The sequence below is a fragment of the Lineus longissimus genome, chromosome 13 (assembly GCF_910592395.1).
Source record: "Lineus longissimus chromosome 13, tnLinLong1.2, whole genome shotgun sequence".
Classification (NCBI taxonomy): Eukaryota; Metazoa; Nemertea; class Pilidiophora; order Heteronemertea; family Lineidae; genus Lineus; species Lineus longissimus.
Genome location: NC_088320.1, coordinates 1,866,528 through 1,889,170, shown reverse-complemented (window position 1 = coordinate 1,889,170; position 22,643 = coordinate 1,866,528). Strand labels below are relative to the sequence as shown.

Below are 22,643 nucleotides of genomic sequence, written 5' to 3'. Positions count from 1 at the left end.
TTATTGCATTCTATAGGTACCATTTGCAATATTTCAGAACATCATCATGTACGAATGGCTTCCGGTCTTCCTGAACGAGACGGCCCCACCCTACGATGGTTATTTTAACTCTGTTTACCCTGCGCTGTCACCCCTCTTTACCACGGCCATGCAGTTCTACCAGACATCAATCCCACCTGGCATCTACCTAAGGTAGTTATATCAACTTTCAACATTCAATTTTAAAAGCGAATGTAAGTAACTTCAGAAAGACTGAAGTAACCCATGATCTATCTCTAGTCCGTACACTACTCCCAAAGTTCTGTCATTAACGTTTCCAGGTCCTCTTCTTCCTATATCGATTCGAGGGAGTACGTGTCGAGTTGGGAGGCGGTTTTTTCGTCTTGTCTTTGTCTAAGCATCCTAGCCGTTGGTCTTGTATCTTATTTTAGGGATGAAAAATGCAACTTCCAGCCTCTCGACAACAAGACAGACAACGTAATCCGGCTTTGCAACTCTTACTGGAACTCCCAGGCTATTCTGCAGAGAAGTGGCTTGGAAAAGATCGTTTTGGGGCTCGCCTCACAAGTCGCTGAGAGAGAGGATCACCATGTGGTCGAAGACATTAGAGGTAGGCAGGTATACCAGACATGTGGCTTCAGACAACGCGATATCCGCCGTCAACATGCGGACGATTTTTTGTTCTCGTTCTCAACAATTTGAATCTCGCAAAGGTATGTCACGTCCTTTTCAGGGATGTTCTACGGCTTGTACCACTGCTCCCGCCTCGATGCTACAGCTATAGAAATAATGCGAGGCAGAGACTTCGGCCTATCTGACTACCAGACTGCCACAGCAGCATTTGGTCTTCAAACGCCTACAAAACTGAAGGATGTCAACCCAGAACTCTTTGCCAGGGAACCTGAGGTAGGCATTTCTCTTCCTTCGTTCGCTCGTGTTTTGGCATGCCTCCATGCTAAGCTGCCAAATTCAGGTTAGTTGCCTCGTTACTCATCTTCCTCTAGGGAGGAGACTGCCTGAAAGGTTCAGGCAGAGACAATCCGTTTGCGGTTTTCTTCATACCGTTTCAAAATTACTGTTATGACGAGATACCAAGTGCTTATTGTTACTCAGTTGCGGGTAGTAGTTGGAAGAGGTTTAGAACTGCTGATCGAATAGCGCTTTCTTTTTCTATCTTCCTTTCTTCAATTCAGCTACTCCAAAATCTGACCAGGCTTTACAACAGTACCATGGCTAATCTGGATGTTTTCGCTGCTATGCTGCTTGAAGCTGACGGTTCGAATCCCGGCCCACTTGTCAAGGCAGTTGTCATGGAACAGTTCATCAGACTTCGAAAAGCGGACCGATTCTGGTTCGAGAACCTAAATAATGGGTGAGCATGCACCCATTTGTCAAAATCTAGCTGGAAATGACCCACACAACTTCTTGACATTCGGTCATTTAGATTCAGTGTTTCTTCCTTTGATGAGACGTTCCGGCAATATTTCCTTTACCTTCGATATTTCAGCCTTTTCAACCAAACCGAGATTGCCAAGATAAAGGCAACAACGTTGTCCGACGTGATACAGAAGATTCTAAAAGTTCCCGCCTCCTCCATACAACAAGATGTCTTCTTTGCAACACATGCGCCTTGCCAGCAACCAAGACAGATGACCTCTGATGACCTTGAACCTTGTTCCCCTCTATTGGCAGTGGATTATTTTGATGGGAGCGAGATTACCTTCGTGACATCTTTCATTTGCGTTGCTGTTTTCCCGCTTCGTAAGTGAACTTTACCGAACTAGTGAGCAGTTCCTTTCTCCTAATCACTTATAAAAAATAACATTATTATTGTCGTGATATGAAAGTAATTTACCTTAATCGAATAGTACAGCACAGTGCATCATGTGAATAGGTTGCTAATGATAGACTGCTGTGTATAAATCAAGGCATTAGGCCGATGACCAAACCCAAAATGTTGTCAAAAGGTTTTGCGGGTTTTGAACTTTTGGAAAACCTCCAAGGTTGCGTATTTAATGTGTTGGCCGAAAACCCATTCAAGGTTTTCCAAACCCTCAAAAGCCTTTATTCTGAAGAGTGTATACAGTGTGGTGATTAGTCTCCTTGTTCTCAGTGTGCATCCTGATCGCCTACATCATCGCCAAGATCAAAATGAAGAAGCATGAGAAGTTTACCAAGAAGAAACAACCACCAAGGAAATCAATGGCGGTGGAGATTATTGATGCAGTCTTTCCTGACTTTAAGGGTAAGTGTCAGTTGCCAAGCCTCCTCGTTGGTCAGGGGTTGCTGTTGCTATGGCAAATCTTGCACCATTAGCAAACTCGAGCACTTACCGCTGAATTACTTCTTCGAGTTATGGGGTATTCGACTTGGCGGCGTCGCCAGGTGGAGTGCCGACGAAGAACCATCTCAGGAATCGATTTTGGTGGGAATCGCCCACATCAATCTCAAAATTCTATTTGCGAAAAGTAAATGGTGAGAAACGGTCTTTTTTCAGTAACGGAATGGCGTGGCAAAGAAGAACCCTGCCGACAGGTTCAACTGGGCCTTGACGTACGGAAAATGGAACTCCACGTTCTCGACGAAAGGAACACCACGCTTCGATTAATCGACCTCAGGTTGCAGCTCGGGGATGTGGCGATCATTACCACCGCGAAGAATAAGACAAGACAGTTCAAGAATCTGATCAACTTCCACGTGAAGAAAGGATACGATTTGGTGAGATGGTTTTGAGTGCGGGGGTTTGAGTGTTAAATTGACAATCATCACTGATCAGTAGGAGAACTCAAATGAATGGAAAACCTTCAGTTTTGGAAAATCTTGATTTTTATCATGTCATCTTCATATGTTGACATATTAGTTAGTGAGCTTGATTGTTTCTCTCCACTGAAAACATTCATCCCCTTTCCTCAGGTGATTGAAATGGCCAACTCAGAAGATCGTAACTCCTTCATCGCCCAGTTGGGACTCCACATCAACAAGATCGGGAAACGCTTACAGTGCAACTCTACCACCGTTGATGTTCTCCTCAAGAAGGCTGTCACAAAGCAGAAAAGGAAAGACCTGCTGGAAACCTTCTTCAGGGTTGTCTTCGCGCAGGTAGGACCAGGATAAGCGCGATGGTGATGGAAAGTTTCACCCTTGATGCCACCGCTAGGCAGTTCCGCTGTAGTCGACGAAATCATTCTCTTTCTTACATGACCTAGGACCAGCGGCGCACTTGTAGTCTAAGTAGAACTAGTTGAATATATGTGAAGGCCTTGCTACGTGTTCGTGGGTACGCTGCATATTCCTCACGAATGTCGGAGATGGTATACCGGTGGCCCAAGATAGTTGGAACAACAGCCTCCCCATCTCAACTTGCCATGTAAATTGACGTCGTTGTTGCTGCGGAGTTATCTGTAATATGTCAAGCAGTTCTTCAGGGGCTTCCAACCTTCTTGCTTGGCTACTTGGCATTTGGTACATGCAGTTCCGCTTTAAACGTGTTTAAACTTAACCGTAACGAGACTGTACCTTGCAGACTTACCAGACTGAACATGAACGGAAGGTTTCAGCGACCGCACGGGGAGAGAGAGAACAACCAATTCAACCAACTGCGATTCCGCCCACAGCTGCCGAAGGGAAGATATCTAAAGAAGTTTTGGCATGTGAACTTACGAAGGTATTTCGTCGGTTACTTTACACTTTTCTCGAACAAAATTTTGGAAGACTCCTTGTACGTGTTGTCATATTAAAAGAATCTAATCGGAAGCAATTCAAATGAACCAATTCCATGGAGAATACATTCGCTCCTCATGCAATGCTACGTGTTGACATGATGATGGATGTATTACGGTCGTCAGTTTGAATCCCCTAGATGCAAGAGCTACCTACCTTACAATTTGCTTGACATCATGACTATGCACTAAAAGTAATGAAGAGTCTCATTTTTCAGCACGAGTTTGCGGAATCACTTGCCATGGAAGATAACTCGTTGTTCGTTGAGAATCTCTTTTCGCTGGTGGATACGGACAACAGTGGATCAATATCCTGTATAGAGCTCATGAAGACCGTCGTGCTGATGACTAAAGTTGAGTCAATTTTCTTCTTCAGTGGCATTTGTTTAACATTACTTCAAGAAGTGATAAGGCTTTTACTGTTCAGTTGTTTAAACCAATGTGATAGAAAGCAACCTTGTCATACACTCCATCGTCTTCCTTGTATTCACTCAATGATATTGTAATTTCAATTTCTAGGTAGCGCAGAGGAAAAGCTCAGGTTGTTCTTTCGTATTTATGATGCTGATGGGGACGGGTACTTAGACAGGAAGGAGCTGGAGATGATGCTGAGGTGATTTTCGATTGAGACACAAATGTATCATGCCGTTATGATTTACGAACGAAAAACTGAAGCATCAAATGTCATGTTAACACTTCAGGCGGGTGAAACGTGCCTAATGTCGAAGGAGCAAAGCGTTGAACCATTACCTGAATACGACTTTCAGAGAGCCTAATAGGTGTACATGTGTCCCATTAACCATTACCTTTACATCTTCGACCATAGGTCACTGACAGACATGGCGAAAGCTAGACTGGAGACAAGCGATATGGCGGACCTCATGGAAGGCCTAATTGAGAGTGCTGGAGGGACGGAGAGGGGACAAATCGGATTCGATCAGTTTAAGATGTTGTTTCAGGAGCAGATTAACCGGTTCGGCACGCTCAGCTTTGACTGGAAAGGCATTGGAAAGGGTAAGTTCGTGGAATGCCAGGTCATCTAGACTGTTCAAGGTCCGTTTCTTTACAATGGCCATTCAAGTTGTGTGCGTCTGAATCGATGGTACCAGGGACAGAGAGCTTCTGAACGGCTAATGTATCGTGAAGTCCAACAAAATGCTGCATTTAGGGAAATGCTGGATCATGAAGGATGAATTATTTTTTCGTTACTTACAGAATCACGGGAACTTGGAAATCAGGCCACAGGGTCCAAATCTGACAGCAAGACTTTTGGAGAGCTAACGGAGAAGGAGGAATACTCCCCTGGAAAGGCAAGGTGGAAGGCCTTCAAACGGTATCTTCAGAACTACAGGCAACACATCTTCATCCTAATTATTTTCTTCGGGGTATCAATTGCTTTATTTACGGAGAGGTTTGTTCGTAAGTATGAGTTGCAGTATTGAAATTCTGATCAGACATTTAGTAGCCATTTTCTCATTGGTACCATGGCTTATGTTAACAGACCAAGCCCGTACCTGTAGTGTGTCGTGAGGGTGTGGGACTAAACTGAGCTTGATTATTCATAAAAAGAACAGTACGCCATCGCACATCCCATTGGAATACATGTAGATTATAAAGGAAATGTTTCTTCTGAGAAATGTTTCCTCTCTTTACATAAAATACAGCGAGTGTAAGTTTTCGAGTTCTCCCGCAGATTACCTGATATATTTCGAAGACAAGGGGCTCCGGCGCTTGCTCACGATTGGCCTACCGATGTCACGTGGCGGCGCTGCAGGAATGTCCTTCTGCTTCAGCGTGATCCTGCTGACTATGTGCCGAAACATCATCACGCTCCTCCGCCAGACGTTCCTTAACCAATTTATCCCCTTCGATAGCAATGTTGCTTTCCACAAAGTCATTGCTTGGACTGCTGTGTTTTACACTGGTAAGTACATTTGTGAGACGTTTTGCATAAGATGGCCGCGCCCATGTACATCGCATGTTGTTGTTGTCGCCGATTCCTTTTTCCGGACCAATCATACTCACAACCGAAGGTTATATTGTTGTCTCTGATCAAATCGAATGCATCACCACTCTAAACCGGCGTTGCATCTTAGAAGACAAAAAGTTACATATACTCAAAATCAGTCAATCAGTTCATTCTCCAATTGGGTTTACTCTTAATACCATGAACCTTCCTTTGACTGTTTTTGTTTAAACTTTCAGCTTTGCATGTTATTGGTTACTCCTTCAACCTCTACCACATTGGAAGTTTATCAATCGAATCCATGTGCGTCATGGAGTATTTCCACTTCAGGTAAGAAAAGAAACTCGGTTATTCATGGAGACCACGTTACATTTTTTCTTCCAATATACTGCTGCCTCCGTTCCTACGTTTCAATAGGCACATCACCAGTCGCAATCCAACAGCAATTGCTGTCTAGCTCCTTGTCTGCATATATCGACTTCGTCTCAGTCAGTACCGCGTTGCCACTGATAACAACAGTACCTCCAATAGTCCCGAGCTTGTGAAAACACGCCGAAAATTGCCGAACTGATGTAATGCCCCTTGCGTTCTATCAACAAGAACCTCTCTCTATCGTCTTCCCGCTTCAAGCAACGGCAGTCCAGTGTCACGATCACTCGTCCTTCTTCTGTAATATCATCGATAATTGTACCTTTCAGACCAGATTCGCCACCGAAGTTAGACTTCTGGTTCTACCAGAACACGTCTGGTCTGACTGGCGTCCTCCTCTGCCTCATCATAGTAGTGATGTACGTATTCGCCAGCCAGCCGGCCAGGCGATACATCTTCGACGCATTCTGGATGACCCACGTCCTCTACGTCGCGCTGTACATCTTGACCCTCATCCACGGTTTCAACAGGATCATCCAGAATCCCTTCTTCATATTCTACTTCATTGGACCACTCCTCCTGTTCGCGTTTGACAAGATGATCAGCACCAGCACCAAACACATGAGTTTGTCAGTGATAAAAGCGACACTGCTACCCTCAGGTGAGTACATTTGTGCTCTTTGCTTGGCGGAGTACGTTGCTGCCCTTTAGGAGCAGACTGCCACACCATAAATGAAATACACTGCTGCTATCCATGTGACTCTTCGTGAAGTTTGTTTGTGGCAACGCTACTCCCTTCCCTCTTCTTTTCACAGGTGTTACCTACCTCGAGTTCAAGCGCCCCCGGAACTTCACCTATCTCTCCGGGCAGTGGGTGCGCATCGCCTGTGTGGGTCAGGGGAGACGAGAGTTTCACCCCTTCACTCTGACTTCAGCACCCCATGAGGAAACTCTGGGCGTCCATATCAGAGCAGTGGGCCCATGGACGTGGAATATTCGGGAGACGTTTAAACCAGCGAAGCTGAAGACACAGGCGTATCCTAGGGTACGTTCGTAGAATTTTATAGCGTGGCTAAGCAGTGAATTAGGGGCCGGGGATAACTTCTCGAATCACACTCCCAGGTGTCCTCATGCTGCGCCACTACATGTACATGCCGGTTTGGCACAAGTAAAGGTTTGGGCCTGATGATCGTTTCTTCGGCTTGAAAGAAGAGAACAGAAGAACTCAATCACAAGCGAACCCTGTTTCGCACTATGGATCTGTGGCAGACAGACACGTTCAGGTGCCAATCTGGATCAAAGGGCTTGGCAAAAGAAGTTAAGCTACTCCTCTAGTGGTATGATCTTTACTTGCTGGATAGAATACCTGTTGCCATATTCTCCTTCAGCTGATCATGGACGGCCCCTACGGAGCAGGCCAACAGGATTGGTTCCAGTTCGAGGTGGCCGTACTGGTCGGTGGAGGAATCGGGGTGACGCCGTATGCCTCCATTCTCAAGGACTTCGTCCGCCTCATATCATCCGAGAATCACCCAATCAAGTACAAGATAAAGTGTCAGAAGGTAAGATGGCGTTCATTGGTTGAAAGATCCGAGGTGGGACGATCAGGTCTGGTATTGATTCCAAAAATGAGGAATGATATATATAAGGAATATGTTTCGAAACACTTGAGAAAGTGTTTTCCTACAAGTACATGTATTTTCCTGATGTTGTATTTTCTAGGTGTATTTCCTGTGGGTTAGTGGCTCCCACCATTCATTTGAGTGGTTTATTGACATGATTCGCGCCGTTGAAGAGGCCGACAAGAGAGGCATCATCACCACGCACATCTTCATTACCCAGTTCTTCGAGAAATTTGATCTAAGGACGACAATGTTGGTATGTAGACGCACACAAAACAAGGCCACACAACGGAAATACAACTCTACTGTAAGGAAGTGTATGATTGGCTGGTTAGTGGTCAGAGTGCTCTTACTGACCAATCACGGTACCTGTTGCTTCGAAGGAGATGTATCAATGGTTGGTGTACGGCCAGTGTGCTCTCAATGTCCAATCATCTACTTATCTGTTACATCCTTTCAGTACATCTGTGACGAACACTTCCAGAAGATCTCCGGCAAGAGTCTGTTTACTGGTCTGAGAGCGACCACTCATTTTGGTCGTCCACAGTTTGCCAAATTCCTAACGGCCGTCAGTCAGATGCATCCAGAGGTGAGACAGTGCATCAGCTCCATATATGACATAGGGCCTACATGTAGATATCTCAAGATATGTGACGGCTGCAGATGTGTCCAAAGCGAGCTAGAATGACTCGTTTGCCCTAAGACCCTTCTCTTCCTCTTTATTTCTGTTCATATTAGCATATGCCGTCGTCAGAGACACCTACAGCAAGGCATTAACTTCGATGATAATAATTAAAGCGGAAGTTCGTAACTATTAGCAGTTTTCCCGATTAGACAGTGATTTCGAACAAGAATGATTGTGCCAGAAATACGAGATGAATTCGATCTATCATATCATATCGTCTCATCAGGATCACATAATCAAATTTCTTTACAATATTCAGGTGTACAAAGTCGGAGTGTTCAGCGCTGGTCCTCCTGGTCTAACCCGTGGGATGGAAAAGGCGTGTGTCACGGCGAGCAAGACTTCGAAGGCCATCTTCAAGCATCACTACGAGAACTTTTAGGCAGCATAAGAGTAATACATGTATATCAGCTTTTATTAGTTTTAATCTTCACACATACAGCCTGAGGGATATGCAATGGTTTGACATTGAATACGAAGAATCTTGATGTCTGAGAGAGCGTTCATTAGAACCCAATTTGAACGCATTACGACATCTATTTGCCCCTATCGACCCACATAAAAGCTCTTTGTGGAGTCGATGTTATCAAGATAAAGACCTGACAACCCTTTGTTAAGACTGTGGAACAATGCGACTTTAGGCCTTAGGTGCAAGCGGGCTTTGTTTGAAGACAATAGATATGAAGGTGTATTGAGCTAGGCCTGATGTCTTTCAACTGGGAGTACAATGTACATGTATAAGGGGTAAAAACACGTCATGCGATTACTTCTGATTTTGTAATAAACACGCTGAAGAATCAGTGCAAACCAGCGGTGCATAATGCAAAGCATGCTTGAAGAAGTTTATTCCCTGATGAACACAACGTTATATTGTTGACGACGCCAACAACACAGTTTTTCCAACATCGTTGAAAAATTACACTTTCCATGGCAGGCTAGCTCGCCACGTTGAAAGGGCCGTTCCATTCTCGGCAAGCTGGTGAATTGATTCTCTTGGGTGATAAAGCTGCTAACTACCCGAGATACGTCATATCATAGGGATATTAACATGATTTTAATGTCCTGTTGGGTGACCTTTATCAGATATTTACACAATTATGGACATATGTATATTATTAGTAATTGGTATTCTAATGGGATTTTACCTTATAATTACCAACCTTAACATTTATGAGTCCTTCCCGTGGCATATATATCAAATGCTTTCTCAATGTTTGTCTATTATATTTTATGAAACACATGCACATTTCCCTAGTCATTTTTTGGTCTTTTTGCCTGCAGTATCACCGACTAAGGAGTTCACCAGACAACCGTCCATTTCTTAGATTTTTATTATTTTTTTGTATATTGTTACACTTTATTGTCATATATATACTGTAAGGATTTTAAAAAACAAATGTAGTTTAATTCATGTTTTACGCCGCCTTACGACCTTTCTCGCGCCACAAGGATACCTAGTATTTTGTATTATGTATCTTTATGTCGACACAGATTTTGTAAAAACATTTTGTAATTGTCAACCCACAGTCATGATTAGTGATTATATACTGCTAAAATAATCATAGGAAATTGTCTATAATGGGCAGATAATCATTATATTGTAGATAATTGAAATAAATACCAATGAGACAAATAAATAAATGCCCCGATAGCGTTCATTGCCCTATATTGGCAGCGGATGAGTCGTGAGGACAATCGAGGAATTTCTGAAAAAGGTGCCAAAAAACACAGTTTATATAAAACAGCAGATTTTCGGGAATTCGTAAGTCCAGTTCCAGATTTACTCGAAGAAACATACACAGAAAACTTCGCAGACTTGTAAGGCTTTTCTTCAACAAAAGCAGTTATCAGTCACAGTGATGTACAAGTTACTCGTCCTTTGTCTTCTCGTCGTCATGGTGTCCGTGGTCCTGGGCCGAGGGACATGCGGCCCTGATTTCTGCAAGTCATACTTGTGTCCGCGACTGAACAGCTGTAAGGGCGAGTACATGCCAGACGGGTCCGGGAGATGTGGATGCTGTCCTCACTGTATCAATATTTTAAGTAAGTTACAATCCAAATCACAATTGACATCCGTCCTGCTTTGCGTCAGTGACGCGTAACGAACGCGCAAGTTGCGCACCGAGTTGCGCGCCAATGATCGACGCACCAGTGAGGTCCTTACCGCTGTAACGTTACACCAGTGTGTTCACTCATAGAAGGTTTTTGAGCTTTTGAAAAACCATTTAGAGTTTTTTCAGCCAACAGTTAATGATCACTGCACCCGTAGATATTTTCAGAGAGATGAAAAATCCCTTGCAACACCTGTAACGGTTTTTACATTTCCCTAAAAACTCGCGTAAGGGTGCACATGTCTGTTAGCCGAAAAATGTTATTCAAAAGCTCATAAACCACGACTACAGTACAGTTTCGGAACATATAGTCTCATGATGTCAGTTGTTTTGTATTCATATCGCAGATTTTGTGGTATAGCAAACATTTTATGTGTAGGTCACCGGGTGATCGATCACTCCGGCAACAAATTTTGTCAAGTCTACATTAATGGATGTTTTCCTGGCCTTTCCACTGATTTCTATCAGACTGACAAATGTTTTTTATTGTCCCAAACTATCTCTTCTCCCAACTACCAACCCATCGTCGCCGCAAGAGCAAATAACAGCATAAACATTCATGATAATTACAAAACACAGTGAAGTGATGTTAATTTATGTAGTGCATAATGTAATAATTACTGTTCCATAAGTTCTTTGATGACAACCAGCTACTTAATACAATATGATGACCCAAAATCTGGACATGCAAATATTTGCAGCTACTCAATACAATATGATGACCCAAAATCTGGACATGCAAATACTCATTTGCTCGCCATTATTAGAAATAAGTAGTACTATATACTGCAACACAAGTACAAAATACTAGTATACAATAATTAGCACAGTTTTTTAAATTGGACTACATATTTCAGACTGAGCAAGCGGTTTTGATATCACGTATAGACTAATTTGACTGATTTGAACTTAGTGGCAGTCGCCAATAAACCGAACACTTTGGATGGCATCGATCACGGCCATGTACATGATATCTTAGATTTTTTACATATCAAACAAACAGAATTCATCGGTGAAACTAGAGGTAAGCTTATACACTTTTTCCCCCTTGTCCGTCATTAAAGGCATTCAAGTGCGTTGGTCAACCATGACTATCTCCTTTGTCCCTCCACCATAAGGGCTAGTTTCCCCTATGACATCACTATTTCGGACACTCAGCGCCCCATTTCTGGAAGGTGTATACTGTGTGTACAATGCATGCAATGGTTTACGCATCCTGGCATAACCAGTGGTTTTCAATATACTCCGCCTGTTGAATCAACGGGCGGAGTATATTGAAAACCGTTACATACATACATACAAATAGCATTTATATAGCGCAAAATCCAATTAGAAAAATTGCTCAGCTGCGCTTCACAAAAACACTGTTCAAATAGTTTGGTTTTTAATCATCTTTTGAACTCGCTGACGGTGGAGCTGTTGCGGGTGTTAGTGTCCAGCGAGTTCCATAATTTGCTGGCATAAACTGTAAAGCTTCTGCCACCAAATGTCTCAAGGCGATACCTGGGAGTCACCAACAACTCTTGGTTATCCGATCTCAGGGATCGCCCTGGGACATACGATGGCAGGATGTCCGAGATATATGATGGAGCCATGTTGTTTTTGGCTTTGAACACCATGAGTAAAACCTTGAAATCGATACGATATGGTATCGGAAGCCAGTGGAGAGTTCTCAAAACGGGTGTTATGTGCTCACGTAGTGGAGTCCTTGTAATTATTCTTGCTGCACGGCTCTGCACTAGTTGTAATTTGTGAAGGAGTTGCTCATTAACCCCAGCTAACAGACTATTTCCGTAGTCCAAACGAGACATCACCAGTGAGTGCACTAGCTCTTTCGTTGCTGCAGTTGTAAGGAGCTTGCGAGCGCGACCAATATTGCGCAAGTGGTAAGTTGCAGATTTGACGATGTAGTTTATGTGTGATGCCATAGAAAGAGTTTGATCAAAATACACTCCGAGGTTCCGCACAGGGCCACTGGACGGAGTGACCTGGACGCCAGCGACTACAAGTGATTTAACGTTCAGTGAATCGATTACTCTCTGTGAGCCAAAGAGTTCGATCTCTGTTTTAGAAGGATTTCCTTTGAGCTTGTTAACAGTAAGCCAGTCATGAATATCAACGAGACAGATCTCGAGGTCGATGATCCTTGAAGCGGCCTGAGTGACAGGAAGTGCTACATACAACTGATTGTCATCCGCGTATCCGTGCCTAGGGGTGCCAAAACCATCGATAAGGGGACCAAGTGGCAGGATGTAGACCAGGAAAAGGATGGGGCCTAATACTGACCCCTGTGGTACGCCATAATTGAGTGTTTGAGGCGCTGATCTCTTTCCGCTGACACACACATGTTGCGTCCTCCCCGCCAGATATGAACGAAACCACTTTAGCGGGATACCGTCGATACCAAGGAGATTTTGTAGACGCGAGAGGAGAACTTCGTGGTCGACCGTGTCGAACGCGGCACTGAGATCTAGTAACACTAATACAGCTGCACCATGTTTATCAACCATGTTGCGAATATCGTTCTGGACCCTCAGTAATGCCGATTCAGTACTATGCTTAGCCTTGTAGGCTGATTGGAAGGCATCGTGAAGGTTGTGAGTGTCCATGTACGTATTCAACCGGGCTGCAATAACACGTTCAAGTACCTTCGACAAAAAGGATAAGTTGCTAACTGGTCGATAGTTTTGTAAGATTTCAGGATCGAGTGACGGCTTTTTTAGTAGGGGTGACACTAGAGCAATTTTCATCTGCTCGGGCACGTCACCACTTTTCATCGAAGAATTGACAATGTCCCTTGACAATGTCCCTTGATGTCCGTTGATATTTTGTATATGAAGAAGCAGTAAAAAATGCCTGATCTCAGGATGGGGTGCACGTAGGTTCACAGGTCGGACAAGTTTTATCCTCGCACCCAAAACAATTTAGTAAATTGTTCACCACTTAATATGCGGATTCCCTGTTCCTTTTTCAGGCGAAGGTGAGGACTGCGACGCTGTATTCCAACCCGGTAGCTCCGAAAGTTATAAGTGCGCTGAGGGAACATATTGCGACATTGGCGACACGGCGAGATGTACGAGACGCAAGAGCAGGGGATAAACTGGGAATATCTATATGTATACACTGGCCAGCAGGTAGAACGGAACAGTCAAACAAACATGGCCTTATGAACTCCTCCTTAAACTAACTGCGCAGCATATGGGTTGGTCCAGACGCAGGAAGACAGCAACAGATGTATCAAAATCCAATCACCTGAGTTAAATTACCACAGGGTATTACTGTACACCGCCAACTTTTCTCGAGCGTATGAATAGGAGGCTCCCTGCCCTATCACGTAATGTACCATGTACAAGAGGAGCAAATAAAATGTCATGTCAAAAATCCATTGACTTTTAATTACGTTTCTGATATCGACCCCCCGGCGTGCCCAAGCCCTGTGAGTGCAACAAAATTGAAATTTTGTTTGGCAACATCAAACTCGCAAGAAGAAGAGGAAGGGCTAAATCCTACATTGCCATTCATCAGAACTGAGCCAGTCATCTGTCAGGCAAGGTTTCAACCTGTGCCGGCAGGTGGCCAAAATAAAAAACGTTTTTTTTTCTCCAACCCAAATGTACAGCACCTAACCTGCACGAATCGATACAGTAACAAAATACGTGCGATATCTTGCTGAATCTCACCGATTTTCACCTACTTCGAGACATTCATTAACCTCTCTACCCTGGGGCCATTTATTTGTCTACTGTCTCGAAACGAGTAAAATGAATGAACAGCTGTTGCTTTCGCGAGACTTCAATCAATTGAATAAATATAGATATTAATCAGATGTACATGGAACTCACAGTTTTTCATCTTCGTCTAGCCAATGCAATGAGACGGGTCCTTTATATCGTGTTCTTGGGTTGTCTTGTTGCTAGCGGTGAGTTGAGATTGACATTGAAATCCATGTCTTAACATTTTTGTATTCCATTCACGCTGTGCAGTAAATACATGTCTTGGCCACACTCCAACCATATCCATGCGGACAAGCAATCGGCGATACACCATCTCAATACAAAATTTAACATCTCCCATCGCGCGAAACAGTATGCAATCTATAGAATTTGCGTCTCGCGTTGCGTATAACGAATTCCCACTCGCTGATTCAGATAGCCTGTTGAACTTGTAGTTCGACCACTGGCGTTGGGATGTTGCTGTTTTCAGTTCGTTCCAAAAAGATTAAGTGGTGCCAAAGACTTCTCTCTGGTTTGTATTTTGTGACAATTTTATTCCTGCCCAGCCCAACATGTATCTGCCCGTCATGCAAACCAATCTCGGCAACGGAGAGTGGTAGGCGGCACCGAGGTCACAGAGAAAGGAAAATGGCCGTGGCTTGTGTCGTTGTTATGGAAATACCCGAAGGACCCGGAAGCCAACCCACCAACATGGCGGTATGGGACCTGTGGCGCCTCCATCATCAACAACCAATGGCTGATGAGTGCCGCGCATTGCTTTCATACGTAAGTCTGTAATTTGACTACTTCTAGGTTTTGCATTCACAGTTCCCCAACCATAACTTCTGCCACCAAAGCGAGGCACATGGCATAACCGAAGTGTTAGAATAAATAATGTACCAGTAACCTTTAGTCGCTCGCCTTAAAGAGTGTTTTACCATAAAAAGTAGGTCATCATCATCGTCAGCATCTTTCTTCCTGCGCAGGCCTGAACGTATCGGACCACAATACTGGACTGCGAGGATGGCAGCCTTGAAGTTTAAGGTAAGCATGGAGGTAGAAGCTAGAGAAATGTTCTCTTTATTTTCTCCGAAATAGACATTCTGTAGTCTTGTCCAATGACAAATTCTTTACAATTGTTTTCCATCTGTGGATAAGTGTTCCAGAGTCTTCCAATGGAGTGAAGTTGAGCAATAGAAAATCTCACTATGTTTCGTTCATGATGCGATACCCAGTATACGTTTTGTTCATGAGGTTTAACAAACAAGACTTCACATTTTTCACATGCAAGCCTATTGGACATGATGACATCTTCCCCTCTAAACGATAAAAAGATATCATGTTTGACATCAACACTTCACTTTAATTAAGGCTAGAAGTTTCAAAAATACGAACTTTCGGCAGGGAAATGGCTGCCTCCGCTCTCGAGATGAAAACATTTCTTTCATGGCGGCTTTAAGCAATTTCTGATGATCCTTGTCAATATGAAAGGTGCCTGTGTTTCTATTTGACAGTCTAGTCCACTAGATAAGTTTAAGGATCTAGTAGGAAAGGCCACCCTTACCCCAAGATGGATGCTATTTGAACGGGAGGTTGAGAAGATCATTGTACACCCGAATTTTCAACCCGGAGTAAAAGGTACCGTAACGTCAGGCGTTCACTGATTGATTGGGGTGAAATACAATAACACTTGCAGAGCAACTCAAGTCATCGCCAAGGATGAGTCCAGCATTGTATCGGATAACGTCATGTCGAACTCAAGACAGGTTGGCTGAAGCAAGAATTGTCACGATTAACTTGCGTAACAAAAAAGCTCCATCTCAATAGGCCAATCAAAAGCCATCGATCCTGCTTCACCGTTGCCTTCTTAAGAAATCAACCAATCACGATTCAATGGACTGTTTATAAAATACCACCTCTCAATGTTGTTTGAGAAAAGTGATGAATAAGTTCAGCGTTGCATTCTTTCGCCTGATAAATGATAATTAGACTTGGACTCTACATTTATTACACAGCACGATGGCAAAACGACATAGCCCTGATGAAGATGAAATACAGGATTCCCATTGGTTTGGGCTTCAACCAACTAAAGAATGTCACCCTGCCAATTCCTGGTGACGCATCCTTTCCCGCAGCGAGGCAGGAGTGCGTATTTGCCGGATGGGGGTGCAGCGAGGGGGGTAAGTTAAATAGGCGTCCTCGTCGGACGATTGATCCTCCATTTTATCAATACAATACGGTGATTTAACTACGGGACATGTATACATCTATATAGCCTTCGTCTCGATGAGGTTGTAGCCCATTCTCTGAATGTACACATATGTACATGGCTGTATCTTCTTTCTGTTTCCAAGGTGGACAACCGACCAAAGCGCAGCACGACGTCGTGCTACCAATTGCACGTAACTCGGCATGTGCGAGATTGTTTAAGGTGGACATAGAGACGAGGTTATGTGCAGGTTCGTTAGGAGGAGGTATCAGCACATGTCAGGTGAGTTGTTCGACTTTAGGAAGTCGTCAGGTAATGGCACGAGGTCACTTAAGTTACACGAACATCACCGAGGAGGTTACTCGTCATAGACTACTACCTCTCCGGTAAGACTCGGTCATCTGTGCAGGAGAGCGTGGGCAAGGGACTCATTTAGGGCATAAAGGTAGTGATCGATTTATTCAAGGTATCTCCTTCTAATTCTACTTCTCCATCTACAGGGAGATAGTGGTGGCCCTTTGGTATGTGAGAAAAACGGCAAATACATCCAAGTTGGCATCTCATCTTTCAACAACCCCAGGGATCCTGGATCCGAGTATGCAGCGTTCACGAGAGTGTCTTACTTTATGGACTGGGTGACGAGAACCATTGCTGATAATTAAATGTGACCGAGGCTTCCGCAGAAACCAAAACATATATCTTCTTTTATTTTTCCGCCTTAGTAAGTAATTTGGCTATATGTCGTCACCACAACAGGCTACATGCACGTGGCGCTGTTAGTCGCGGCCATTAACAGCCATTTACCACAGTCCAAACGGCCGATAACATGGTCAAATTCATATGTGATCGGGAATTGATGACGAGATTACACGGAAAATAGCCGGGACATCAAATAGCTGCTATCTAATTGCTGTAATGTTGACTATTAGCTATTGTCACATGTATGTATTTGCTAATTAAGGACGATCAGGCTGTGATGTAGTGATTATTGATATCGTGCACCGTATCTATAAGTCACATACTGCCGTCTCCGGGTAAGGTTTCATTGCGAATGATGTATTAGGATTGGTTTGAAAGCAACCATCACTTATTGCAGCTTATATACATACGTGAGCACCAGGGTGAGCAGGGGGAGTGTGCAACTGCCCCCCACACGTCGCCAACGTGTTTTTTTGCACGTACACAAAAAATGTATGATGGTTACCTCCTGAACACCATTTTGAGAAAAGACACTGGGAAAGAACTATCAAATTCACAGTTCTCCTAAATTTTCATGCACTTTCATTTCTTGTCGTGTATAGGATAGCTTTTTTATGCACGTAATTGTTGATTGACGAATTCTATGGTATAACGGGGTTAAACGAAACCTGAGGAAAAAGCATCAGATAACACGTATAATATCTTCTGGACACCCTGTATGAAATAAGACCATTTCTAGCCGTACAGCTGGCCAAAGGTGACCCTCACCCACTCAAACCATGCAATGATGCTATGGATTACTACGTCACAGTTTCAGATAAACAAATTCGTTCGGGCTTCATTAGTATTTGCGCGGAGAGTTTGTCCGTCATCCACTATTCTTTGCGCACCCACATTGTACATCATTCTCCACGCAGTGATGAATCATATTACACCTACGCATGCCCAATAAATCTGCGCGCGGTGACAACTCCCACCCTCTCGCGCGCGTGTTATGAGACTTGGAGGCGAGTTCAGCTGCTTATTACAACTCTGAGCGTGAGGCGACCACTTCAAAAGATATTCTCGATAAGGTAGGTGCTAGTTACATAAGTTCCTTTCATTAGAGTACTAATCGATCAGTTGATTGGTTGATATTCAATAATTTGACCAGTTCGAATGTAGGCTTGATTTCCTTATTTGTTTTGGATGTTCTATTTGATGATTTTTATCAATGTTTGTGAATGAATGATTAGTAGAGTTTTGTAGTAGAAGCTTATGCATCCATCTCAAAGCTTTGTTGAAGTCAAGAAAGATGAAAAAAATTATCAAGTCCAAATATTTTTTTCACTTGTTTTTATTCTACATCATCAACCCAAAAAAAGTGTTGGCTTTGAAATTTTTTAGAATTTTGAACTTATGAAAAAAATTCAACTGTGAAGGATTAAAAAATTTCTGAGTTCAAATTTTTTTTTCAACTTTTTTTTCGGCTCAACATGAGAAAAATCATCAACCCCAAAAAAGGTTGGCTTTGCGGAAATTTTTCAACTTTTGAACTTGAAATTCTGGTGCAAACGAAAACCGGTGTAAGAAGCGAGAACATCACAGTGCACTTGTAACTGTATTGGATGCCGTTACCAATATCTCAGCCTGGCATAGACTGACAGACTCTCTGCTTGGTGATATCAGAAACAGATAGGGAGGGACGATATTATATCAACACTTTACTACTTTTTTGCTGGTGATATCCAAGTATAGCTCATGGCATCTATTCCCTCGCCAAAGGAACCTGTCTGTAAGCTTATTCGTCCTTTTTATAATGAATTTCGTTGAGCAGGTGGTACTGTGAATATCAGTAAATTTTCAAGTTTTACATCATTTTTTTCTCCAGTCCAAAGCTGTTGCAGGTAGAACTATGTAAGCCAGTGCTATAGTATATATACTTTCCCTGCCCCTCCCGGAAAAATAATAAAAGATGCTCGTGCTGTATATACATGTCAGGTCCCTGGTCAAGTCCCTGTGCCATTTTAATTTGTGAAAATTGAGTCGGTCACCAAATTGACCGCTACGCAGTCTTCTCCAAGTCTGTCAGTGAGGAACAAAATAAACAGGAGACGTCTTGAACTTGGTTGCCCAACTGCCTTTTTTGTATACCCTCTTGGTTTTGCATTCTTTCGAAATTGAAAAAAACGACACCATTAGCGACTTCTACGGCCGTGAGTAATCATTGCCACCGTTTGCTCAGTCACGTCAGCAGGAGCTATAATGTTGAGTGAAACAATAACAGAAGCAATCGCTCTCTCTTAATGATGTTAATCACGTCTGCTATTTAGCAATCAATGAGTTTCAGAGTGCGGTGCGAGAATGATTTCTCAAAGCCAGTTGTACCACGAGTTGTCAGCGACACCTTGCAAGCAGGGTTTCTCCTACTCCATGAGAAGAGACCTGATATTTGAAGAGCAGATTGAGAATGGGCAGGTAACGTGCTGTGATCCGAGACTTTACTTTTCGCTGGTGAGACGCACTTAAAGTAATCGCGGCCGCTCAGTCGGCGTGTATCGTGACTCCCTAAGAACTCTTTGAGCGAACTGAGTGGTCAAGTGAAAAAAAACCCGGAGCAATACTGCGTGGAGATACCATAACTGCCATGAAAAAGCATCTGCCGAATACTTTTAACGGAAGTAACGAAATCCTATAAGCGCGGAGTCTGTCTTGAGCTAAGGCAAGCCTTTACCATCGGATCTGCCTTGTCTCATATACCATAGTCCACGACAACGGTATTAACGAAAAAATATCATACACATCAATCTCTCAGTTAGTAGTGCTTTCAGTCATTAATATCATTGAAATTGTAAGCCTAAATGCATTAGTTTGGGAATGACCCTAACATTGCATGTAGGTAGCATCAGAGCACTTTTTACGCCGACATATTTATACTTTCAAAGAAGTTCTATAGTGCTTATGAAATGTATATGTGGTGATTATTATGTTACTCGCTCGGTTTGACATGGTGATACAGTGGAGTGGTCGTGTATGTCATTGTATATCTCGACAGGATTAGCTTAGTTTCTTAGTTTGCTTTGTCAAGGAAACAAATAAAATGGCTGAGAAGTATTTATGTTGTTACCAGAGTTGCTCATCCTGTGTAACATGTAGAAGCCACGGAAATATATGACGAGTGTTCTCAATGGCCTATCCTTGGAGAGTCGGTTACCTTTTCAAAGTGACTTTAATGTGATAAAGAGAAGACAGTTTACGAAATCGCCTTTTCATGCGTCATGAACGTGGATGGCTGGCCGTGACATCATGTCATTGTTTACCTTAGAGTAACCAACGTGGCTACTCTTAGTCATTACCACCAATTGGAGCTATGCATCGAGCTTTAGGGTGCCAGATTGTATCTCAGTGTAGCATGGATCGTGACTGTCTTTTCAAGAAACATACATCTTAACATGAAAGGCTCTCGGGGTCGCTATGCTCTTTGTCTGCTCAGCGCTGCCAGAAAAGGAAGAGTTTTTCTGTCTGTTACCCTCGTGGGAAAATGAACTTTGGGAGAACGGCTTTTGTGATAGAAACCGAGTATGTAGCTTCTTGCAGCGTGAATGACCATGAAGCCATTTTTTCTCCCAATCTTACTTTTGTCTGTACTCTTTCAATTTCAGCTCAAAACCAAATTTTACTTCAAAGTTTCCAACATGACGTCGCGAGCCATTTGCACAGTCCTTCTACTCCTCTCTTGTCTGATTCTGACCGCCAGAGCAGGATGCAAGAACCAGTGTGGTCTGGACAGATTCAGCGACGCAACAATCATTACTTCATGTAAGTACCCCTTTCATCTCACGTCTAATTCTGACTGTCCGAGCAGGATGTTAGAACCCGTGTGGTCTGGATAGAGATCATCAAGCTTTCTTCAATTCTGCTACCACCGAATGTTCTCAACGAAAACCGGCGCGAAAGTTCGTCTTTCGCCCCTAAAAAAGGTATTGACCTTTTCTTGCCAGGCATTGAGAAAAGCAGTTTTTCAGCTAGTCGGAAAATAGCAAATTCGCCACCCGATAAAACAAACGGTAAAACAATACAGTTGATATCCTTGGCCAGCCTTTGAACTTCACGGTCTATATAGCTGTATTTGGAAATACTGAGATATTGGGAACGTTTTTTAAAATACACCGATACCACACCTGAAAATGAATCTTTCCTAGTTAACCAGGAATATTCTTCCATGATTACCCTCGCGCAATGTCATACGTGTTACCTCTCAGCATAAAACGAGGCGTTCTTCGAATATTGAAATAAAAAGTATCTGGTATCCAATATCAAGGAAGCGTCTTCCTTTAATTAATTGACAGAGAGTGCGCTCTAAATGTACACTATAAGAACGAGAAGAAAAGTCAAGTTAACATAATTTGATCGTTCTGAAGCAATACTCAACCACTCGGCGAGATATGGCGTGTTTTCTCGGTTCATTTGGTCACATCCGTATTTCAAAGCTTTAAAGATACTGAGATACGAATCGAACCTTACATGACCGTATGAGCAATAAGAAAATTATTTGGCGTATCTTTCCTCAAAGGTAAAAAGTGAGCAGACAAAAAAGATTGAAAATGATTTTGTGTAGATTGTGTAGAGGTCCGGATCGCATTGGCGATAGTGCCTTATTTCCGTAACTTTGAGGCTGAGAAGTGGAGCAGATGTGAAGGAGACGATAGAAACCTGAAAAAATCCGAAAAAAAGCCCATGGTTAATATAGTCATGCACCTTAATTCCTCATCGAACAATAGATAGGACTATATCTAAGAGACTAAATTTACTTTCGAACACTTGGGGCATTCTGAGTGTCAATTGAGTGAGTACTTCCCGTGATAAACTTTGGGCAGTGGCATTTTTGACCGTAAGACAAACAATAATGACACTTTGCACGAAGCTGAGCGTGGTGTGACGAGATGGTGTTCAAGTCACTCGCATATAGAATGTTGCTTTAAATGCAACCCCACACACGACCACGAGTAATGCACAGTATGTGCCATGTGGGCGGTTCACAATAATAACGACTGCTACATCACAAGAAAAAATTCCCGTCGCTTGTGTGTAATGGTAAGCGCTTTCCATCGACCAACGAATTCATTAATCAACTGGTATCAAACCAATCACTGGGGGCGGGACCATTACCATGATCCATCGGGGCTAATGTTTCACACATCAATTACAACAAATCACCCTTATTACTGCTGTGGTGCACGGAAATGTATTATGTTTAAATATGATATCATATTTCTATTTGTCACAAACGATTCACTTGAAGACGAAGTCACAATCATATTACTGGGACGAGATAAGTCCATTATACCATTTACAACTCCTGATTTGCAACACGTATGTATACATGGACAGCTAGAGAATTACCAAGTAACGGCCATGCACACAGCCAAGATCACTTTAGATTCGTTTTTTTTCCAGATTTCGACGATTTCTCCAATGCATACGACTGCTGGAAGGCATGCGAGATTGGCCGCAAGAAACGAGGGACATATGGAGCCTATTTCAACAGGATTTACCAACAAGGAGGACAAG

At 43.0% G+C, this 22,643-nt stretch overlaps 3 protein-coding genes across 4 annotated transcripts in view; 2 read left to right on the top strand and 1 right to left on the bottom strand.

Annotated features, from left to right (window-relative positions):
* Positions 1-9,671, top strand: part of LOC135497866 (dual oxidase-like) — a 12,441-nt gene extending 2,770 nt beyond the window's left edge. The window contains exons 6-26 of the mRNA XM_064787845.1: positions 38-192; positions 432-610; positions 734-906; positions 1,194-1,372; positions 1,508-1,761; positions 2,114-2,245; positions 2,498-2,718; positions 2,914-3,099; positions 3,524-3,664; positions 3,938-4,097; positions 4,239-4,332; positions 4,546-4,733; positions 4,935-5,138; positions 5,413-5,643; positions 5,925-6,015; positions 6,384-6,715; positions 6,870-7,099; positions 7,443-7,616; positions 7,777-7,932; positions 8,137-8,265; positions 8,621-9,671. Coding sequence (XP_064643915.1) covers positions 38-192; positions 432-610; positions 734-906; positions 1,194-1,372; positions 1,508-1,761; positions 2,114-2,245; positions 2,498-2,718; positions 2,914-3,099; positions 3,524-3,664; positions 3,938-4,097; positions 4,239-4,332; positions 4,546-4,733; positions 4,935-5,138; positions 5,413-5,643; positions 5,925-6,015; positions 6,384-6,715; positions 6,870-7,099; positions 7,443-7,616; positions 7,777-7,932; positions 8,137-8,265; positions 8,621-8,743 — 3,732 coding nt within the window. The 3' untranslated portion in view covers positions 8,744-9,671. The remainder of the gene's footprint in view (positions 1-37; positions 193-431; positions 611-733; positions 907-1,193; positions 1,373-1,507; positions 1,762-2,113; positions 2,246-2,497; positions 2,719-2,913; positions 3,100-3,523; positions 3,665-3,937; positions 4,098-4,238; positions 4,333-4,545; positions 4,734-4,934; positions 5,139-5,412; positions 5,644-5,924; positions 6,016-6,383; positions 6,716-6,869; positions 7,100-7,442; positions 7,617-7,776; positions 7,933-8,136; positions 8,266-8,620) is intronic.
* The window catches only part of LOC135497634 (dual oxidase maturation factor 1-like), a 23,249-nt gene extending 8,857 nt beyond the window's left edge, over positions 1-14,392 (bottom strand). Inside the window, exon 1 of the mRNA XM_064787456.1 lies at positions 14,315-14,392. Coding sequence (XP_064643526.1) covers positions 14,315-14,324 — 10 coding nt within the window. The 5' untranslated portion in view covers positions 14,325-14,392. The remainder of the gene's footprint in view (positions 1-14,314) is intronic.
* Positions 10,021-22,643, top strand: LOC135497635 (tryptase-like). Of its 2 annotated transcripts, none has more exons than XM_064787459.1 (9): positions 10,021-10,404; positions 14,752-14,971; positions 15,172-15,229; positions 15,700-15,823; positions 16,201-16,365; positions 16,540-16,676; positions 16,895-18,166; positions 20,735-20,891; positions 22,530-22,643. In XM_064787459.1, exons 1-7 carry the CDS (start codon positions 10,221-10,223, stop codon positions 17,054-17,056), a joined length of 1,050 nt encoding a protein of 349 aa, XP_064643529.1. In that variant the 5' UTR covers positions 10,021-10,220; the 3' UTR covers positions 17,057-18,166; positions 20,735-20,891; positions 22,530-22,643. The 2 variants fall into 2 exon arrangements, with proteins under 2 accessions (XP_064643529.1, XP_064643530.1); XM_064787460.1 differs by lacking the exon at positions 10,021-10,404 and adding an exon at positions 14,311-14,391.